The 22,236-nt window shown below is 42.4% G+C and overlaps 1 protein-coding gene across 2 annotated transcripts in view; it reads left to right on the top strand.

Annotated features, from left to right (window-relative positions):
• ABCA1 (ATP binding cassette subfamily A member 1) overlaps positions 1–22,236 on the top strand; it is a 126,626-nt gene that overhangs the window by 44,727 nt on the left and 59,663 nt on the right. For both annotated transcript variants that reach the window (XM_032212831.1, XM_032212832.1), the window contains exons 6-8: positions 13,863–13,984; positions 14,182–14,358; positions 17,224–17,310. In XM_032212831.1, coding sequence (XP_032068722.1) covers positions 13,863–13,984; positions 14,182–14,358; positions 17,224–17,310 — 386 coding nt within the window. The remainder of the gene's footprint in view (positions 1–13,862; positions 13,985–14,181; positions 14,359–17,223; positions 17,311–22,236) is intronic.

The raw sequence follows: 22,236 nt of genomic DNA, 5'->3' as shown, positions 1-22,236 counted from the left end.
AAGATGTCAGTGGTTATTTTAGTACATCTTTAGTACAACCAATTTTGTTGTATTTAAGTACAATGACAATAAAGATTATACTTACTTACTTATGCCACCTGGCAGGGGAAGTCTGCCATGATCAGATAAAAGCTGCTCTATATATTAGCTCACAATGGAGACATTCTCAGCTAGTGAGAACACCTGGATGATCTTGTAAAAGCTTAGGAGCTCCCCGAGTCCTACTTGGTTAGTAGGGGGATAGGATAGTGACAAGAAATACCAAGGCTGTAGTCTTGAGGAATAGGTTGAAACTATCTTGAAAGAGAGAAGTGGAGACATTTCCTGATAGCTAGAACAATTGCTCAGTAGAATGGCTTGCCTCCAGAAGTTGTGAGTGTTCCAACACTGGAGGCTTTTAATGTTTCAATGTTTATGTTTCAATGTTTATTGCACTTGTATGACAAAAACAAATACAAAAAAACAGATTAAAAACAGCGCAACAGTCGCAACAATTCAAGTGGGGCTGGGAACTCATCAGCCCCAGGCCTGCCAGAACAGCCAGGTCTTGATAGCTTTGCGGAAAGCCTGAAGGGTGGTGAGGGTCCGAATCTCCACGGGGAGATCGTTCTAGAGGGCCGGAGCAGCCACAGAGAAGGCCCTCCCCCGAGGGGTCAACAGTTGACATTAGCTAGCGGATGGTATTCGGAGGAGGCCTAATCTGTGGGATCTAATTGGTTGTAGGGAGGTAATTAGCAGGAGGCGGTCTCTCAAGTACCCAGGTACTTTTAAGAGGAGATTGGACAACCGTTTGTCTGAAATGATATAGCATTTCCTGTCTGAGCAGGGGGTTTCAGTAGAAGACCTCCAAGGTCCCTTCTAACTTTGTTATTTTGTTATTATGATCATAGTTTTAAAGAAAACTGTAAAAGACAGTGATTTCTTTGTCTGTATATATCTCTTGCCACAATATCATCTCTAATTAAATTGGGTTTGCGATGCTACAACTTCAGCTCTGGAAAAAACAAAAAAAGTGGATTGACTGGTTCATAGTCAAAGGTATTTCCTTGAGTTTATATTAAGAGTCATCATATCTCTTTCTCCCAACATCTGTCCTGGCTGACCTTGGAGATTTCAGTTCAGGTATCTCTTATCAGAACTTGCACAATTGCTGAGGCAGCTATTTCTACTTTTATGAAGACGTGGGCCATGTATTTCTCACCTTGATAAACCTTTATCTTCACCATACATTGGTAAATCTATCATCTTATTTATGGAGATCTAGAATTTAAGATAAATATTTGATTAGCATGCACAGCATAAAAAAAGACACTTCAGACTTATAAGGTAATCTCTACCTTGCATATTTTTTTATTATTTTATTGGCATGAATGCATACTGGTGTGTTTCAGTGCATCCATTTGCATTCTTGAGATAATCCCAAGAAGTAGAATTCCAAACGTATTAGAATGCATCTCCTACCAGCCTGCAGAGAATAAAGAAGACGACTTTGATGGAAACATGCAGATTTTTTATTTTACTGCAAGCAACTCTTTATTAGAAATGACATAGTTCCATTCTTATGGTGGAAGCACTCAGAGTAAAATGCACACAGTAGGAGATCTGCTCCTCTCCCCTTCTCTGCCTGGGGGACAACTACTCCTACAGCCCATCTCCATCCAAGTCATCTTCCCTATCACTATAGAACCATTCTCCTGTCAAAACTCATCACCTTTCTGAATGCTGAATTGGAAACTGGGTCTGTTCTGGCAGGTTACTCCCCCCCCCCCCCAATACTGTGTCAGGATATATTGGTGCCCCTGACAATACTGAGGGAGGGAGAGAGGGGGGGAGGAGAGAGAGAGCGCTCCCACCTGTTCATTTTCTTTCCACTTTTAGCCAAGCTTGATCCTCCTTGCATATAAAATGGGAACTACCACAAAGGTTGGTGGAAATGTTTCTGTGTCAGGCCCCTGTAATTTTCCCGAGCTAAGCTGATTCTGTCTTGGTTGTCTAAACACACTGTCACCAAAACTTTTGTTTTGTTCACTATCAAGAGTGATTTTAAAAAAAAAAATGCAGTACGTTTTATGATCGAGTTGTAGCTTTTCTAGAAAAAAAAACAACCATTGAGAAGATCAGCACCCTTAAGGAGGGGGTATGCTACATGCAAAAAAGCCGCTTTTTAATCACCCTGTCCACAAATCCATATTCAGAAACTAAAGGAGGGCATGATATTCATGCTATATAGTGTAAAAGATGAAGAACAACATTATGGAATATATGGGGAAGGTGGAGAATCAGAATGTCTATCTTTGCCATCAGTTTAGCAATGCCTCTGGCAGCTAACGATGAGAAACCACAGTGGCCAGAAAATACCAGAGGAGTTTTAAACTGCTTGGTGGCTTCAATCATGCCAATCAGTTTCTAGGCTAATAGTTTCAAGACTTAATAAAGCACCACAATGTTCATTTAATATTAATTAGGGGGAAAAGTTACCCCACAGTCATGTTATCATGTTTGATCAATTCTATTCCCTTTTAGAGAAAGAATAAAGCCAAAAGCAGGAAAAAAAAATGCTTGTGATCCTTCCAAAATACAGATTTGTGGAACTTCAAGTTGTATAATCCCTAGTCTATCTGGCTACGTCATCTATCTATAGATGAAGGTTATTATATCTAGAGAGCATCAAACCAGGGTGGGAGGGTGGGGGTGTTAAAATGTTAACCTTCAATGAAGAGTTTGAATGCATTTGTTTATTTGATTTATATCTCACATTGTCTTCAGGTGATGTACGTAGTGCTTCCTTCTCTTGCAGAAACTTTGTGAATTGGTTGGAACAGGGGTCCCCAACCCAAGGGCCGGGGCCGATGATCGGGCTGTAGCCTGTTCAAAATTGGGCTGTGGGACAGATGGCTAAGGCATGTATGTGAAGTTTCACTCATGTGAGTGGAGGGTGCTTGCACACACAAACACACAAACCTCCGTTCACGGAGCTTGGTACACACGAGTACCCTCCACTCGCACAAGTGGAGCTTTGTGAGCACAAGCAACCTTCGCTTGTGCACGAAGCTCCATTCATGCAACTGGAAGGTGTGTGTGCACCCAACACTCTCAGAAATGGAGCTAGGTGAGTGCATGCAGCTGTCACTCCCATGACACACACACATACACCACCAGGTTGTCAAGCTGAGGGTTAGATGGAAAAAAGTGCTTGGCTCATAGTCATCCTCTGAGTCCTTATGGCTAAAGGCGAAGTAGAGCCCAAGTCTCCCCACTCCTAGTACAACACTTAACCTGTGCTGTCTGGGCAATTCTGGGAGTTGAAGTCCAGAAGTCTTAAAGTTGCCACAGTTGGACACTCCTGAGTTGGAGCATTGCACTATCCCCAAAATGTTTCAGATATTATTACACATTCCTTGCTATGCACCAAACTGACTGGTATTAATATATCTTGAAATTCACAGATTTAGAGCAGTATTTTTTAACTTTAGCAACTTTATGTTGTAACTTTACATTTTCCAAGAATTTTGATTTCCCAGTAATGGAAGGCAGTTGAGTCTGAGTCAAGAGCTTGATGCAAGAGAAATTATGAATATGCACATATTTGATCTAGAATTCAAATAATTATATGTTAGTTATACTAGTTAAAACATTCTGCTTGTTTCCCATATTCTCTGAGTAGTCCTTTTGTCTACAGTGGGGGTGCTCTGACATTTGGAAATATAAAAATGAGTCAATTATCTAGGGTAAGTTGTTTTCATTCAACTGAAACATAAGTATATTTCTCATCCGCGATAGCTCAGTCATTAAAGATTGTTGAGCTTGTCAGCTGGAAGCACTAGGCGAGTGAATTGCCTGAATTTAAATGCAAATGCAAGTGCAAATGCAAGTAGATAAATAGTTACCACTGTGGTTGAATAGTAATAGCATTTCGTGGGTTTCAGCAGGTAGTCATGCTGGTCACATGATCAGGAAATGTCTTTGGACAATGTTGGCTCCTTGGTTAAAAAACGGGGATGAGTACTGCCCTGTAGAGACAGATATAACTGGATAGGGAAAACCTTTACTTACTTACTTACTTACTTACTTACTTACTTACTTACTTACTTACTTACTTACATACATACATACATACATACATACATACATATATACATACATATATATATATAGTGTCACAACCCCTGGTATGCCCCAATTATGGGAGGAAGCTAACAGCTTCCATTATCTGTCAATCGGCTCGTCACAAGAGTCCATCACGCAGAAACCCAATATTTTTACTGTTGCCTTTGTTATATTTGTGTTATATTTGTGCTGATAAATAAATAAAGGGAGACTAGTATAGATCTATTTCAAGCTATTTAGCTCTCATCAGCTAGCCATACCCTGTTCGAATCCCAGTAAGGTATGGCTGAATATATACCTTTCACCCTGGCCTGGCTGATACCTTTCACCCTGGCCTGGCTGATAACGGATAAGAGCCTGTGGCCTAATGGCTAAGATGTCTGCCTAGTATGTAATATAGCCCAGGTTCAAATCCCAGTAAGGGTATGGCTAGCTGATGAGAGCTAAATAGCTTGAAATAGATCTATACTAGTCTCCCTTTATTTATTTATCAGCACAAATACAACAAAATGTAACAAAAAGGCAACAGTAAAAATATTGGGTTTTTGCCTGGATGGTCTCTTGTGACAAGCCGAAGGACAAAGAATGGAAGTAGTGATCTTCCTCCCATATTTGGGCATACTGGGGCCAGTAAGGGTATGGCTAGCTGATGAGAGCTATATATATCAGTGTTCTGTGCCGGCCACATGACCATGGAGACATCTTTGGACAGAACTGGCTCTTCAGCTTTGAAACAGAGATGAGCACCACCCCCTAGAGTCAGGAATGACTAACACATATGTGCTATGGTAACCTTTACCTTTACCTTATGTATGTTTGTGTGTGTTAAAAAGAAGATAAAAACTAACAAAGTTTAATAAAGAAGAGGAGAACAAAAGGCAAAAAGGGCAGAAAGAAAAGAAAAAAATAGAAGAAACTTTCAGTTTCCCTTGCAGCAAATACAAGTATAATTACAAAGGGGCCTCTTACTCTATTTTTATAAAAAGAACCCACACTTTTTTATTATCTATTTTTTTTCTGATCATCCAAACTACAAGTTCTAAGTGCATTGTTTTCTCTATTTCATGCAAAAGTTAAGGGGTTCCCAGTCACCCATAAATATAGATGTTGTCTTTTCTTTAATTTAGCCATCTCTTCAAATTCAATCACCTTCACCAACCATTCCTCTGTTGTGGGTAGTGTTAAGCCTTTCTACTTTTTGAGCTTACAATTATATCATGGCGGTTGTCATATATAAAAACGAAAGTTCATGTCTAATATTTTCTAACCTTTTAAAATTGCCATTGAGATTTTAAAAATATTCTCTTTTCCACCTACAGTTTTGGAAACATTGTAACTAACTGCAGTGTTAGAATCAAAGCACAGTGTCATTTAAAACAGAAATAATTAATCCACCTTTTGTTGTGGCAAAAAGATCTCTATTAAAAAAGGCCTTTTGTGGCTTGCCAAAGGGTCATAAATAAACATTGTCCTTGCTGGGAATCTGTTTATCTTGTTTCCTGTCAAAGCACTTAATAGCCTAGGCTAGCTCTAAGCATGGAGGTATCTTTAATCCCAAACTGAATTTTGATCTTCTATCCATTAAGTCCTATATGACTCTGAACATTCCTGGTTCCTCACCTAATTAGCTTTTTCTGCAACTTAGTGGCCTAACTAGTTCTACCATAATCCCTCTATACCAGTGATGGCTAACCTTTTTTTGGTTGTGTGCCGAAAGCGTGTTTGTGTGCACAACAGCACACCCAGGTGCCCATCTCCTAAACAATAAGCCATGTTTACAAATTACATGTCTGGGTTCAGATAAGACATGAAAACCCATGACCAAGATAAAAGGAGCCCCTAACCTGGTGGTTAGAATGCAGTATTGTAGGGTAATTCTGCCCACAACCTGAAGTTCAATCCTGATGTGGCTTGAGGTTGACTCATCCTTCTCATGAGGACCCAGATATGCTGACATTTTAAATCACCCAGAGAGTGCTGTGATCTAAGCGCTCCTGCTACAAAAATCTATTGTACGACTTAGTTCAATACATATTGATCTAGATCCAACTTTTTCTTTCCATGATCATGACCAATGTTTCCACAGCCACCTCTCCCCTTTCTCCCTACTCTCATCTGCAATGCTGCTTAGCCTATATCATATAGGTAGCCTTGTCTTTTCAATTCAGTTTTAGTCTGAAATTATCCATTGTCTCATTCTTTGATCCTCATTGCAAAGTGTTTACCTCAAATGGTTTCTGCTTTTTAATATGAATTTGATGCAGGCACACCCATTTCGAAATTCATGGTTAGGCAAATGGGATGTAGTATTACACACACACACACACACACACACACACACACACACAAACACACACCCCTCAGAATCAGGAATCTGAATCTGAATCTGACTAGAGCGGAGCACACTTTTAATTTCAATTGTTTGGGGGAAGACAGTGACATTATATTGTAGAAAAAGATATTTCTGATTTTGCCAGTCATAGGCATTCTCTGTGATTTCTTCTCCATAGAAAAGATACATCATTCCTGTTTGGTGTTGGTTTCCTTCTTGTAAAATGCAGCCCTTCTGGCCTTCCACCTTGCACTGTACGGCTGTCATAATTTACAGTAGCAGAAGTGATGTATATACAATATGCTCTACCCAAGAGCTAGGAACAGTGAACATTAAACAGTGATGCATGCAACCTATTATTTTTAGGCTGCTATCAGTTATATCTGTGGTTTAAATTGCATTTCTGGATCAGAGGACACCCGGAAGTGAGGCTTCGTGTTGAATATATATGGGCAGAAGATTTATCAAGTCACAAGTCTGAAAATGATAGGCTTTCCTTAGGGCTAAGTCAATTGGGAGTTTCTCTTCTAAGACTTAGCAAGAAAAATCTGTTATAATCCTAGCTATAAAGTCACTAGATGTTCTCCATTTTGTCCTAGGTAGAGAATGATTGTCTGCCACTGTCTATATTTCGGTAATAGGTTGGATTGATTACATGGGGCTATTTCCAACCAAAATTCACAATGGGGTGCTTACAGTGGTGGGATTCAAATAATTTAACAACCGGTTCTCTGCCCTAATGACCAGCTGGGTAGGCGTGGCTCGGTTATCATGTGACTGGGTGAGTGTATCCAATTCAACGTTACTCATATTAATGGGCACTTCACTTTAGCTGTTACAATGTAATAAGGGTTAATCAGAGAGGCAGTTTCTGTAAGCAGAGCAATAAAGATTAGGCTAGAAACAACACCAGAATGTTTCCTTCCTACCTTCCTTACAGGATTAGCTTGGTAAAGTGGGAAAAAATCAAAAAGAGATTTTTTCCCACAACCGGTTCTCCCAAGTAGGTGCGAACTTGCTGAATCCCACCTTTCAAATCCTATCAGACTTGAGTTGAGTTGAGTTGAGTTGCGTTTATTTATAGGCCGCCCTTTTCCCTGAGGGGACTCAGGGCGGCTAACAACTTGTATGGGAGGGGAAGACATACAATAACATAAAAACACAGTATATGATTAAAATCAAGCAACATTCATTCAACATTCGGGTGGGGGCAAATTATGGTCTTTACCCCCAGGCCTGGCGGGATAGCCAGATCTTGAGGGCTGTGCGGAAGGTCTGAAGGGTGGTGAGGGTACGAATCTCCACGGGGAGATCGTTCCAGAGGGTCGGAGCTGCTACTGAAAAGGCTCTCCTCCGCGTAGTTGCCAGCCGGCACTGGCTGGCAGATGGCACTCGGAGGAGGCCTAATCTGTGGGATCTTATGGGTCGAGAGGAGGTGATTGGCAGGAGGCGGTCTCCCAAGTACGCAGATCCACTACCATGAAGGGCTTTGTAGGTAGTAAGAAGCACCTTGAAGCGCACACGGAGATCCACAGGTAGCCAGTGCAGCTCGTGGAGGATAGGTGTTATGTGGGTGAACCGAGGTGCATCCACAATCACTCACGCGGCCGCATTCTGGACTAGCTGAAGCCGCCGGATGCTCTTCAAGGGCAGCCCCATGTAGAGCACATTGCAGTATTCCAGCCTAGAGGTCACGAGGGCGCGAGTGACTGTTGTGAGAGCCTCCCGATTCAGGTAGGGTCGCAACTGGCACACCAGGAGAACCTGGGCAAATGCCCCCCTGGTCACAGCCGACAGGTGGTGATCAAAGGTCAGCTGTGGATCCAGGAGGACTCCCAAGTTGCGAACCCTGTCTGAGGGGTGTAAAATTTGGCCCCCCAGCCTGAGCGATGGAACACTAACCAAATTTTTGGGAGGGAAACACAACAGCCACTCGGTCTTTTCTGGGTTGAGTACAAGCTTGTTAGCCCTCATCCAGTCCCTGACGGCCTCAAGACCCTGGTTCATCACGTCCACCGCTTCATTGAGTTGGCACGGGGCGGAAAGATACAGCTGCGTATCGTCCGCATATTGGTGGTATCTTATCCCGTGCCTCCGAATGATCTCGCCCAGCGGTTTCATGTAGATGTTAAATAGTACGGGGGACAGGACCGACCCCTGCGGCACCCCATATGTTAGGGGCCTCGTGGTCGATCTCTGTCCCCCGACCAACACCGACTGCGACCTGTCCGAGAGGTAGGAGGAGAACCACTGCAAAACAGTGCCTCCCACCCCCACCTCCCGCAGTCGTCGCAGAAGGATACCATGGTCGATGGTATCGAAAGCCGCCGAGAGGTCAAGGAGAACCAAGATGGAGGCGTGGCCTCCATCCCTGGCTCTCCAGAGATCATCGGTCAATGCGACCAAAGCGGTTTCTGTGCTGTAACCAGGTCTGAAGCCGGACTGGAAGGGGTCCAGGTAATCGGCTTCCTCCAAGGACCGCTGGAGCTGGTAGGCCACCACCTTCTCAACAACCTTCCCAATAAAGGGGAGGTTGGAGACTGGACGGTAGTTGTTAAGTACGGCTGGATCCAAAGATGGTTTCTTCAGGAGGGGTCTCACCACCGCCGTTTTAAGTGCGGCGGGGAAGTGCCCCTCCCGAAGCGAGGCGGTAATAACCGCTTGGATCCAGCCCCGTGTCACCTCCTTGCTGTTAGCAACCAGCCAGGAGGGACACGGGTCCAGTACACAGGTGGAGGCGCTCACAGCCCTCATGGCCTTGTCCACGTCCCCGGGGGTAACATCCTGAAACTCAACCCAGCGATGGTCAACCAAATCGTCCTCTCGTGCCTCGGCTGGCTCTGCAAAGGTGGAGTCCAAATCCGACCGAAACCGACTTATAACACAAGGCTTCCTGAAGAATGTTTGTGTCTATATCAACCTAATTTAGCTTGAGATCTTCTTTAAAGCTAATCTTCTAAGTGTGTTCAACATCTGAGATAAGGCAGGCAGTATCCAGAATCTGTGTTTTCTACAATGGTGCCTCATTTCTAAAACAATTCTCTCCCTGGGATAAATGATATTAGCTAAGATGACTGTGTGTGTTTTTATTTTAATGAATGCTTAGGTATGGCTTGCCTATATTTTCCTTTCATTTTGGAAGCTAAATATCTATATTGGAATCTGGAATCCATTTATAAGAAATAGGATGCTGGAATGGAGCACACGTTGATCTCCATTGTTTTGAGGGACACAGTGACCTCTTTGTATCAAACTGTTTGGCAGCTGCCTCCAGTCACACAAGATTTTTGCAGGTTTTTTTTACGCAAGATTTATCGGGTCAAAAGGGTTACAGGAATTTGAGCAATTGAACGATTTCCAGTTAGAACCGATTTATCCCTAATATATTATGGCGGAGTAGAGGATCCACCATGCTCATCAAAACAGTAAGCTTCATGTTTTTTGTTATATAGAAGAACAATACATGCATGATGTCCAAAAATGGAGTTTGCATTGAATGGGTGTAATGCTGCTGTAATTTTCCTCTCCCCCGCCCCTTCCCACATGGATGTCGTTGGAATGGAAATTTTTTCAAAGTTTTTTTTTCCTGTCAGCTTTCTTGTGATCTGGAGAGGAAGTTGTTTTTTTCACTGATAGCAGAGAAGCTTGCAGTGGGCTGTTTACATAACAGTCTCCTGAATAGTATTGGCAATGGAACTAACCCATTACATCTTGTTTCTAGTGGCACAAGGATGCTTCAGGACTAAAATCAAACTTATTTTGTTGTTGTTGTTAGTTGCGAAGTCATGTCCGACCCATTGTGACCCCATGGAGAACATTCCTCCAAGCCTTCCTGTGCTCTACCATCCTCTGGAGTCCATTTAAGCTCACGCCTACTGCTTCAGTGACTCCATCCAGCCACCTCATTCCCTGTCGTCCCCTTCTTCTTTTGCCCTCCATCTTTCCCAGCATTAGGCTCTTCTCCAGTGAGTCCTTTCTTCTCATTAGGTAGCCAAAGTATTTGAGTTTCATCTTCAGGATCTGGCCTTCTAAGGAGCAGTCAGGGGTTGATCTCCTCTAGGACTGATCGGTTTGATCGCCTTGCAGTCCAAGGGACTCGCAGGAGTCTTCTCCAGCACCATAGTTCAAAGATCAACATCATAGTCAAGGGCACTTTTGTTGGCAGGGTGATGTCTCTGCTTTTTAGTATACTGTCTAGATTTGCTATAGCTTTCCTCCCCAGAAGCAGGAGTCTTTTAATTTCTTGGTTTATTTTAAAACTTATTTTAGAGATCCATAATTGGATTATCCCTCCCACCAAGGTTATGGGAAAGAGACAGTCCCTGACTACTGAGCCTGTGAGGATAATAGGAATTGAAGGCTCCAAACATCTGGAGGGTAGCGAGTTGCCTATCTATTCTTTTCTGTGACACCACAATATTTCTTTTTAACTTTCTTCCCAAACATCTTCTTCCCCTTTCTCTTCTTTTTTCTCTAATCAAATTGCCTTGAGACTATAACAAATAGCTGTAAAAGGGTTTTTCATCCTCAAGTAACCTCTCACCAGCTGTAGCCCAGCCTTTGTCTCAAACCATCTGCTGACGGTGATTATTTTGCTTGTAAGAAAAAAAAAGAAGACAAGGAACTAACTGGGCAAGAGAGCATTGACCGACAGTAACCTCAGAAATTTCATGCTTGAGCTGAAGACTAGAAAGTGCTGGATTTTTTTTCTTCGCCTCATAATCTTCTACACCGATTGAGGTCTGCCAAATTGGGTCTGACTAAAGCAGGACTAGTTTGGAATGGCATAAAAGGAGAGAGGAGAGCCCATTTTTCTTCACCTGTGGAACTTCTGCCGTCTTTCCACTCCTCCTACAGAGACACTTCTTGTCCCGTTCCTCCTCTGCAGGTCCTGGGATTCTCATTCCAGGCTTCCTGGCACTCTAGAGCATTTATATATTTATAACCTTGTGAGCAGATTAATTTTTTTTAAAGCCAGCTAATCTTCCTGAAGGGGACACGGTGGCTCAGTGGCTAAGACGCTGCGCTTGTTGATCAGAAAGGTCGGCAGTTCAGCGGTTCAAATCCCTAGTGCCGCATAACGGAGTGAGCTTCCATTACTTGCCCCAGCTTCTGCCAATTTAGCAGTCCGAAAGCACATAAAATGCAAGTAGAAAAAATGGGGACCAACATTGGTGGGAAGGTAACAGCATTCCGTGCGCCTTCTGCATTTAGTCATGCCAGCCACATGACCACAGAGACATCTTCGGACAGCGCTGGCTCTTCGGCTTTGAAACGGAGATGAGCACTGCCCCCTAGAGAAGGGAACGACTAGCACATATGTACAAGGGGAACCTTTACCTTTAGTCTTCCTGAAGATCCAACACATTTTTTCCACCTCTGTGACCCAATGCACACTACTAAGGTACCTTCCCCAGTGTGGTGCTCTTCAAAAATGCTGGGATTGCAATTCTTCAAATTCCTACTCAGCATAATTATGGATTTTTCCATAGCAAAAATGACAAAATAAAACAATACAAATAAAACCATTCAAAGGGGGCCGGGTAGTTTTTCAAGGACAAGCTTTAATGCTTTTGAGACACACAGATCTTCTTCTCATACATTCAAGGAAAGGAGAACATAAATACTTTCTTAATTATCTGTAATTCTGAAAGTGTTTTAATTGTTTTTCTGGCAGATGACATTTCCCCAAAGGTAGCTTGTATGTTGTTACCAACTAGCCTAAGTGGCTAAAAAATTGGGAAAGAGGTTTGTAAGACCCATAAATTACACTCTCTTTTGAATTTTAACCATATCTGCCTTAATTAACTTTCTAAAAACAGTTGTCAGGTGGGCTATTACAAAAGGTAAGGGCCCTGCAATTGAATTGGCAGCTTAAATAAAGTCACAATACTGAGCTAGATATTAGACTGTCTTCCTTAGCCCAGAGATATAGTTAAAAATATATATATGATAACAGTGATTCAGGCCAGAGGCAATGGAAGAACTCTGATTTAAGAGAGAGGGAGAAAACTTGTTCCTCAGAACTTTCTGAATGCATCCCAAAAGTTAAGTGGCCCAAGCCAATCCTTAATGCAAATCAAGACTATCCCTATTTTTCTTTCCCCTACCCTTTAGCATTAAATGTAATTCTTAACTTCAACCACAATTGGAATTGGAATTTCCATTCACTAACCGATGCGGTTAGCACAACCTCATCACTTAGCGAAGGAAATTCCCATAGCCCGGGTTGCCATTATTAACTGAATGCCACAGCTGTTAGCTGAGGCAACTTTCTGCAAGCTTCTCACAACCAAAGTTAGTTGGTAGGACATTGTACCAGAGTAGCAGTTAGGTAACTGTCTACTGCCAGGTGGGGCAGGGAGCAAGAGGGTGTGCATGTGAGGGTGTGGGAGGTGCAGGGAGGTGCACAAAAGGTGCTGCTCAGGTCAGGGATGTAGGGGTGCAGTGTGGATTGAGGAGAGTGCATGGGAGTGTGTGAATAGCCAGTGTAGCATGATCACATAGTGGCTGGACAAGTATGTGGGCAGAGGAAACTCAACCCAATGACTTGCCAGCTTCCCAATTGACTTTCTGAAAAAGCCAGCAGGAAGATGTGATTGTGGGCTATTTCTCAACTAGTCATAGGTGGGAGCAGATTGTCTAATGCCCAGATCATGATCATGTGACCACAGGGGCATCAGGGGCATTCCAAGGACAAGTCATAATCACCATTCATTCAGTACTCTCATAACTTCAATTGTTGAACAAATGGCTATAAATCGAGGACTACCTGCAGAGTCAGGGGTGGGATTCTACTGTTTTGGACCGGTTCAGGTGAACCTGTAGCTCTGAAGATCATCTGGGAGTGAACTGGTTCACTCCCACAAGCAAGTGGGCCTGCCCGCCCACCCCTGGGCTTACCTACCTTTTATCTTCTCGGCTGAGTCGCACGGCAGAGTAGATTGCTGTGCCTCAGCTGTTTTCCTTCCCAAGCAGCAATCTGGAAGGTAAGTATTCTGTAAACTGTGCATGTACGCGCAGCTCGCATGCTGGCTCATGGGTACGCTCAGCGAACCAGTTGTTAAACCAGTAGGAACCTTCCCCTGTGTACAGTGTATTTGATATGTCCTCTGCACTACATGAGAACTCTTAGCAGTACCCAACATGGATAGATGGAAACAAAAATGTCTCTTTCCTTTCCGTATACATTACAGAAGCATTTTGGGTTTCATCAAGCCATTGAGCATAATATTGATTTTCTTCCCTATTCTTTTTCCTTTCCTTTCTTGCCACAGAATAATAGACTCTGGGATTGCTCAAGATGAGTGTATCGCTGTTAACCTATATTAATATAGATATCTGTTTAAAATGACTTTTGACTTCATTTTAAAAATTTGGTGTTTTATTTTGTAATGGATTTTACTTAATAATTGCCCGGCAGGTATCAAAGTTCAGGATTTTCTGGTTGTCAATGAGACATTCTCTGAATTTCTCCACCACAACGCTTCCCTATCGCAGCCTGATATAGATGAAATCCTGAATGCTGAGATCAATCTCCAACAGGTAAGAAATATCCATCCTTAAACTGTATGTTCCATTATCACACCCAACCCACCCAATTATAGGGAATTAAGTAACAGTCTTTGGAGGATCCATGAGTTGGGTAAGGCAGGCAGGATATAATTTTAGTATTATGAACTGTGATGAAGAAGCAGAAAAGCTGTTTTCCCCATGGCATAACATCTGGGCAATATTTCTAGGTCATTACATCTGGTTATCAGATAAGTGTGGAAGACTTGTGCAATTTCACCAAGCCTCCAGAACTGGTTGCTATCAACAATGGCAGCCGGGCCTTAATTTGCTCTATGCCGAAGGAACAACTTGCTTCTCTAGAAAGAGCGTTTCAGGATAATATGGACTTCATAAAGCCACTTATGGTAAGTATGATGCTTTCAACGTTGCTGGGGTTACAATCTCCCTTTTTTTGTAACACTGAAGGATATGGGGGAATGGTACATCTAATTCACATATAATGCATTTCTTCCTTGCTTCTTGTCTCATAGATTTGATTGCTTCATGCCCTTTGTTTTATGATTCTGTGGCTCTGCAATCTAATCTGGCGAAGCCCAACTTTTTTGTTTATTTACTTGGTGATCCATGTTTTTTTCTCCTCTTAGGCTTCTCCCTGCAGCTTTTTCCTCTGGTTCTTCTTTGCCTAAACCACATTTTCCCCAAGTTCCAAGCCCTTTTCTGGAAGCTTCTTGGCACCACTTTATCATGCCCTTTTCTTAGGCTCCTAGCTGATCAGTGATGGACCACCTGTTCTTTCATCTATCTTTTTCTAAGCTTTCATATCTGTTTGGTTGGCTTTTTCTCTTTGTGGCTCAGATAATTTAGTCCATGGCACTCAGAGAACCTGGATGTTATATTGCCCTTGACTATGATGTTGATCTTTGAACTATGGTGCTGGAGAAGACTCCTGCGAGTCCCTTGGACTGCAAGACGATCAAACCGCTCAATCCTAGAGGAGATCAACCCTGATTGCTGTTTAGAAGGCCAGATCCTGAAGAGGAAACTCAGATACTTTGGCCACCTAATGAGAAGGAAGGACTCACTGGAGACGAACCTAATGCTGGGAACAATTGAGGGCAAAAGAAGAAAGGGACGGCAGACAATGAGGTGGCTGGATGGAGTCACTGAAGCAGTAGGCATGAGCTTAAATGGACTCCAGGAGATGGTAGAGGACAGGAAGGCTTGGAGGAATGTTGTCCATGTGGTTGTGATGGGTCAGACACGACTTCGCAACTAAGAACAATAAGATGTTGATTTGGGTGCGTGTGTTTAATGGTTAGGGCACCAGGCTAGAAATTGGGATTCTGTGAGTTTTAATGCTACCTTAGGCACAAGGCCAGCTGGGTGAGTTTGGGCCAGTTCTTAGGAAGAAGGAAATGGCAAACCACATCATAAATATTGCCAAGAAACTCAGAAACATGTCCAGGCAGGTGGTAGAAATCAACATTGACTTGAAGGCACACAAAAAGGCAGTCTTTGAATCTTCTTATTGGTGTTTAGCCATGAAGAATGCTATGTCTCATTCAAGATTTCATAGTTGGACAAGCTTGGCTTAAGAAGGTGACAGGAGTTAGGGTTAGGGTCTGTCTGTTACATCAAGACAGTTGAGCCAGTCACAAAGTCTTCATAAACACCACTGTACCAAAGTTCCGTTTCCAATGCAATGTAAAGTTGAGGCTCATTTTGGAACATCCTTTTTTCTCTCTCTCTCATCAAAGCTCATCCTGTATCTCCACCATCAAAGCTTCATCAGTTAATAGCAGCCAATGTCATCATTCTAGAAGTATATGATGCAATAGCTTCAGAAATGAAGCTTATTAATATGCAATTATCTCAATTAACATTCTAGGGATTAAGAGCCACAGACAATAAAAACTCTCAATTTAATATGGAGATTTGTCTTGTTTTGTTGGAGTAAGAGAATTAAAAAAGACATGGCCTCTGTCTCTAATCCATCTGTCCCTAGTGTGATGCCCTTAAGATGTATTAGATAACAGTTCCCAGCGCAACTGGTGGGCCTCTGCTTGGACAAAGCTGCTTTGCTATAAAAGGGAAGGGAGGAAGAGAGATGCTTAAACCAGGGAAAACAATTGTACAGAGTCAGTTTTATGATCTTTTGAGGCTGCTTTTCATTAGTAATGTTTCATGAAACACAATATGAGTAAGGCACAGTAGAAAATTCTTCTCAATAATAGTTTTGCGTCATTTCCTAATCTTGCGTTGTGAACATAGCTTTTGGCTTTCGGCCATCTTGGGAGTGAGGATGTAGAAACTATATTAATTCCACATTATTTTCCTTGTTCTTTTACTGTGTTAGTATGCTTATTCATTTTCAGAGAATTAAAATTCATCATGTATTATTGGCATATAACAGCCACAGATTGGCCCAAAAGGCCACAGCTGACTTTTTTTTATGGAGTTTTCCTCACTGAAATTTAAATATCTATGGCTTAGTGGTTTGACTCAGAAAAACACTTGAGTGCATTTCAGCTCCCCATCTTAGTCATTCTATATTCATTTGCTGCTGCTGCCCTTTTGTCTAAACTGCTGTCTCTCATAAAATTGTGGTTTCGCCTTTTGTTGGAAAATAGAGGCCAGTTTTGACTTCGGGAAGGGGCAGTTGCTGATCTTTGATGTAAAGCTCTTCAAAAAATAATGTACCCCATTGTTCATTTGTCCCCTCATATTTAGACATGGCTCATTTTAATGCAGAAATCAAGTTACAGGGGTTATAAAGTCTGCCACCTCTAAACAATTACTGTATTATTCTATCTACTGTAGATATTAGCAGCTATTGAGTATAAAGAATCATAGGCGATTATAAATATTTCTGGAAACTGGATGAAGATAGTTATCCTTTCTTGAAGCAAATAGATTTGAGTCTTTATTATTATTATTATCTTGGCAACAGGAAAGTTCTAAGCTATCCTATGGGTCAGTGTGAGATAATTCTCCATAGCAATAGTCATGCCCTGTGAGATGTCCAGAGATATACGTACATATGAGGATTATCAGAACCACACAAAGAAGAAGCCCAATGGGATTCCAGTGGTTTGTTTTTTTGAGATAATGGTGTTGTTTCATATTTGGATTTGTTTTTCCCTAATTGATCCTGTTGGTTCAATACATCCATATTCATTTTTCTTTAAATGTAATGGTCAAACTGATCCCTTCCCCTTCTATGTTGCAGCAACTTTCTATTAATTGTAAACTTCCATTTGTTCTTCCAGAAAGGGATCACCTTCAATTCAACCCTGGAGGATGTTAAGGGAACTTTGGAGACGCTGACGCAGAGCTTGGGGAACCTTCTTAAAGAGGTAGAGTGCATCTTCCACCTCTTTATCTCAGGCCACTTATTCAACTCATGATGTAAATCATGAATAGCTAATGAGTTGTGATCTTGGGCATGTTGGTATTCATGGAATAGTAAGGGTGGGGGATAAGTAAGAAAGTTTCATTGTGATGGAAATTTTACTCCTTATGTACAGTGCAGTGCAAATACTTAAGAACTGAACTTGTTTGTGACCTCACAATGCATGCTTTGTCACACTGCTAAGGAAGATGCCTGTGTTTAGATACCTTATATAGCTGTTAGATGCATTCCCCCATCAAGAACTGTGTGGATGGGCTGTTGAGCCCCTATTTTCCATTCTCCTACTCGTTTGTGGCATGCTAAGAGGCAAGAAATTTTTCATTTACTTTTAGCAAGCCTCAGTTTCTTGATGCACCTAAGCGGGGGTTCATACGACCGATGTATCAATCACTTTATTCATTTAAGTCAAGATATCTGTTTCAAATTTTGCTTAGTTCCAATAATGAAAGAAACTACAATTCTTGGTTCAGATGAAACAAGAAGTCTTAATCAAACGAATTATCATCTTGACTTGTTAGGAAGTGGAAAAAGAAAAGGAAGTGAGGAGACCTAACTTTATCTACAACTGGGCTGTATCAGAATAACCATAGAATAACCACAATTTATTCTTAATATACAAACATATCTATTAATGTTTATTAATAGACATTAGTAGTATATAAGGATGTTATCTATTAATCCAAAGAGTTGGAAGTCCTGAAGGACTGAGTTAGGGACACATCATTGTGGGGGGAAAAACCTGCGTAACACTTGATACTAACTTATTGGGATATAACTGTGATGGCGAACCTATGGCACCCATGCCACAGGTGGCACATGGAGCCATACTTGTCGGCACGAGAGCTGTCCGCTCCGGTGCGCATGTGCACGCCGGGCAGCTGATTTTTGGCCTTCCAAAGGGCCAGCGGAGGCTGTTTTTGCCTTCCCCAGCCTTCAAAAAAGCCTCCGGAGCCTGGGGAGGGCGAAAAACGGGCCCAAGAGGCCAAGTGGAAGTTCGGAAATTCTATGTGTCCGGCTTCCGGAGGGCCTCCGCGGGGCCAGGGGAGGCCGTTTTTGATCTCCCCAGGCTTCAGGAAAGTCTCCTTAGCCTGGGGAGGGCAAAAATGTCCCCTCCACCGGGTCAGGGCAGGGGGTCGCCCACGCAAGTACAGGTGGGCATGGTGCATTGAATTGTAGGTGTGGACACACGTGTGGGCGCAATAGCATGTGCACACACAATTTTGGCACGCCTTTACAAAAAGGTTCGCCATCACTGGGATATAATGATCATCATACTAGTGTAAAGTCACCACCTCCTTTCGTTAGTATGCCAAGGATCAGGCAGAAATTACCCATGTGATCTAGCTCATGTGGCCAAGCCAAACTGGGAAGCCAATATAAGGAGTTTTTTTTATTATTTCCCCTGTCTTTGCCAAGTGGAACATTCCAGGAACATGAATATCAGGAATTCATTATAAATAATCATCTTGTAATTTTAACTATACATTATTAGATGTATTTCCACATTTTCCCTCCATTTCCCCCCCACACTCCTCTGATAACTTTCCCAACTAATATTTTTTTTATTTGTAACCCAGCATAATCATTTCACCTTCCATATTGATACGTATCAGCTGACCTACTATCTTTATTCACCTTAGTTAATTTACCTTTAATTCTTTTTTGCTTATAATCCTTGCTATATCATACACACATACTACATTTCAGTATTACAGTTAATTAAAGTTCACAGTAGTATATGCTTTGCAAACATTCTCCACCTTGCCCCCCCTCTCATCTACCAATTTATTATTTTCCCTTCCATTTATTTTTTAAAAAATCTTAAATTCCAAGGAATTCATTATAAATAATCAATTGGGATGAATTATTTAGGCAGGTTTTTTTGGGACAGGATGGGGAGAGGATTACATGAGGTCCAATAATGCAATATACTTATTAGGCTCTCTCAAGTTTATAAAAATGTTCTACAACTCTGATTGAACTAATATAGGCATTGCCTCAGATGGATTTTGGATATTTTCCCTTTGAATCAAAGTGGCTGGATCCTGGGGGTGGGGTAGGGTGAGTATGAAAACTGAGACTGGAAATTATGTGAATGTGGATTGATGAGTTAATTGTCCACACTATCTCAGTTTGTAAGCTTGAAGCCCATCTTCCTTTTTTTCTTTTTTTTTTTTTTTGCATGAACTGACATTATGCAGTACTTGTTTTTTTCCCCCTCTGAGCAAATAAACTCTCTGGCCTGGCTAATCGGTATGTAAAGCCGTAAGATTTTTGAGCATTAAAAATGCTTTTGCCTACTTTTGAAACTTTGCTGCTTTAAGCAAAATATGGGAAAAAAACCCCACAAAAGTCTACCCAAGTACTGTATTCCTGTTTTTTCCTTCCGGCTCCACAGCTTTGGAATGTTAAAACTCTGAACTATAATAACCTCAGAGCTGAGCTGAGCTGAGGTCACTGGAGGTTTTTGTGAGCCCTTTGCTTCAGTGGAGGACTGGCGCCCTGCGTGTGTGTACATGTGGATCTGCACATCTGACCCTTTATCACAATTTCCATTTTCCTGCATAGCTGGAAAATGGAAATTACAGTAACAGAAGATTCTGGGTGAAATTAGGACGCAGCAGAATTGCCTTAAACGTTTGCCTGAGGCTTTCGAATTACTGTATAGCTCTTTCCTATTGCATCTTCAGACCATTGGTGTCATTTCCTGTATTTTATTTTCTTCTTGTCTTTTTCTTCTTCTTTTCTTTTAGTCATACAATCTTCTCTTTGCTGATGTGTCTTGTAAAATAGGTCTGGTTGAGGGATGTGATTTCTCCTTGCGGTTGTTCCAAGGAGCAAACAGCATTTTTTTCTGTTTCTATTTAAGTTCAAAACAAAGGCCCCTTTTGGGTGGCATTGTGCTGTGGGAGAGCAGCATGAGACTTGCTTTTCATTGCCCAACTTCCTGTGTATCTGTGACAAATACTTACAGGAATGTTATACTCTCTTTCATTCCCTTACAAGCAAGGGAGACATTGCATTTGTTAGGCTGCCTTTTTCTAGGAAGGTGGGAATATTCTGGCTTATTTTGATACATGCAAATTTTAAACCCAGCCTTTTGCAGCTTTTGCGAAGTGATTTTAAGGAGTAATGTCAATCAGTTTCTATGGAAGCTCTTTACAACACCTGAGGGCAGGTGTTTAAAACACAGACAACCAGACTTTGAAGGAAAGAAACCTCATTCTAAATTCTTACTCTGGAAACTATTTGATTTTTTCTGTATTAAAAGCAAGGAATTACTGTGAGTGATTGTCAGTTATAACTCCCAGCATTGGCAACAAGCACGGCTAATGGCAGTGGTAGGATTCAAATAATTTAACAACTGGTTCTCTGCCCCGATGACCATCTGGGTAGGCGGGGATCAGTGGTCATGTGACTGGGTAGGCGTGACCAACTCAACATCACTCAGGTCGATGGGCGCTTTGCCTTAGCTGTTACAATGTAACAAGGGTTAACTGGAGAAGCAGTTTCTGTAAGCAGGGTAATAAAGATTAGCCTAGAAACAACACCAGAATGTTTCCTTCCTGCCTTCCTTACAGGATTAGCTCTGTAAAGTGGGGGGGGGGGGGACCAAAATGAGATTTCTTCCAACAACTGGTTCTTCAAACTGCTTAGAAAGTTAAGAACTGGTTCTCCCGAATAGGTGACAACTGGCTAAATCCCACCACTGGCTAATGGTAAAAAACAGTGGTGGGATTCAAAACTTTTTTTACTACCGGTTCTGTGGGCATGGCTTGGTGGGTGTGGCATGACTGAGGGGACATGTCAGGGGAAGGATACTATAAAATTTCTATTCCTTCCTCACTCCAGGGGAAGGTTACTGAAAAATCCCCATTCTCTCCCAATCAGCTGGGAGGCAGAGACTAGGTGGGGGCAGAGCCAGTCAAAAGTGGTATTTACCGGTTCTCCACACTACTCAAAATTGGTCAGAACCTGCTGAATACCACCACTGGTAAGGAGGTTGTGGTGCAATATGAGAGAGTCCTTGCAGTTAGTCCTCGACTTATGACCGTAATGGAGCATACCCATTATGGTCGTAAGTCATGGTGGTTGTTAAGCAAGGCATCGTTGTGATTACCATGCTGAACAACCACAATCCCTGCTTTAGGCCATTGTGGTTGTTAAGCGGAGCACAGGGTGCCTTGGACAGGAGAGGCCTTAGTGTCAAACCAGGCCTGCACTGCAGCATTTTCCCAGTTCACATCTCTCCTGCTATGGGCCTCCCCCACCCACTGAGGCACCCTGTGCTCTGCTTCCCACCGCATTGGGTCCCCACAGATTAGAGGTGGTATTCAACAGGTTCTGACCAGTTCTGGAGAACCGGTAGCAGAAATTTTGAGTAGTTCGTAGAACCAGTAAATACCACCTCTGACTGGCCCCGTCCCCACCTATTCTCTGCCTCCGGAGTCCCAGCTGATTGGGAGGAAATGGGAATTTTGCAGTAGCCTTCCCCTGCCACGCCCACAAAGCCACGCCCACAGAACCAGTTGTAAATAATTGAATCCCATTACTGCTACAGACCTGTCTCTGCTTCTCACTCTGCTGGGTTTTATACCCTCCTCTCCACTCATGCCATCATGGCTGGGACCATGTACCTTTTTCATAGCTCTCCTTCAGGAGCAGTCAATCCCACATAGGTTTCCTACTCAGAGATCACTTTTGGGAATGGATTGTGGGTGGCCACTGTCAAAATGGGGCCCACTTCCAGGATGGCACCTGTATTGTGTAGGGAGACTGAAAGGTGGATTGGATCTCCTCCAAGATTTCGGAAATCACCTTCAGGATGGAAAGGCAGCTGATTTGCCCATCGGTCTCTCTCTATAGTATA

This window comes from Thamnophis elegans, chromosome 3, assembly GCF_009769535.1.
Source record: "Thamnophis elegans isolate rThaEle1 chromosome 3, rThaEle1.pri, whole genome shotgun sequence".
Lineage (NCBI taxonomy): Eukaryota > Metazoa > Chordata > Lepidosauria > Squamata > Colubridae > Thamnophis > Thamnophis elegans.
This window is presented reverse-complemented; position numbering and strand designations above follow the sequence as displayed.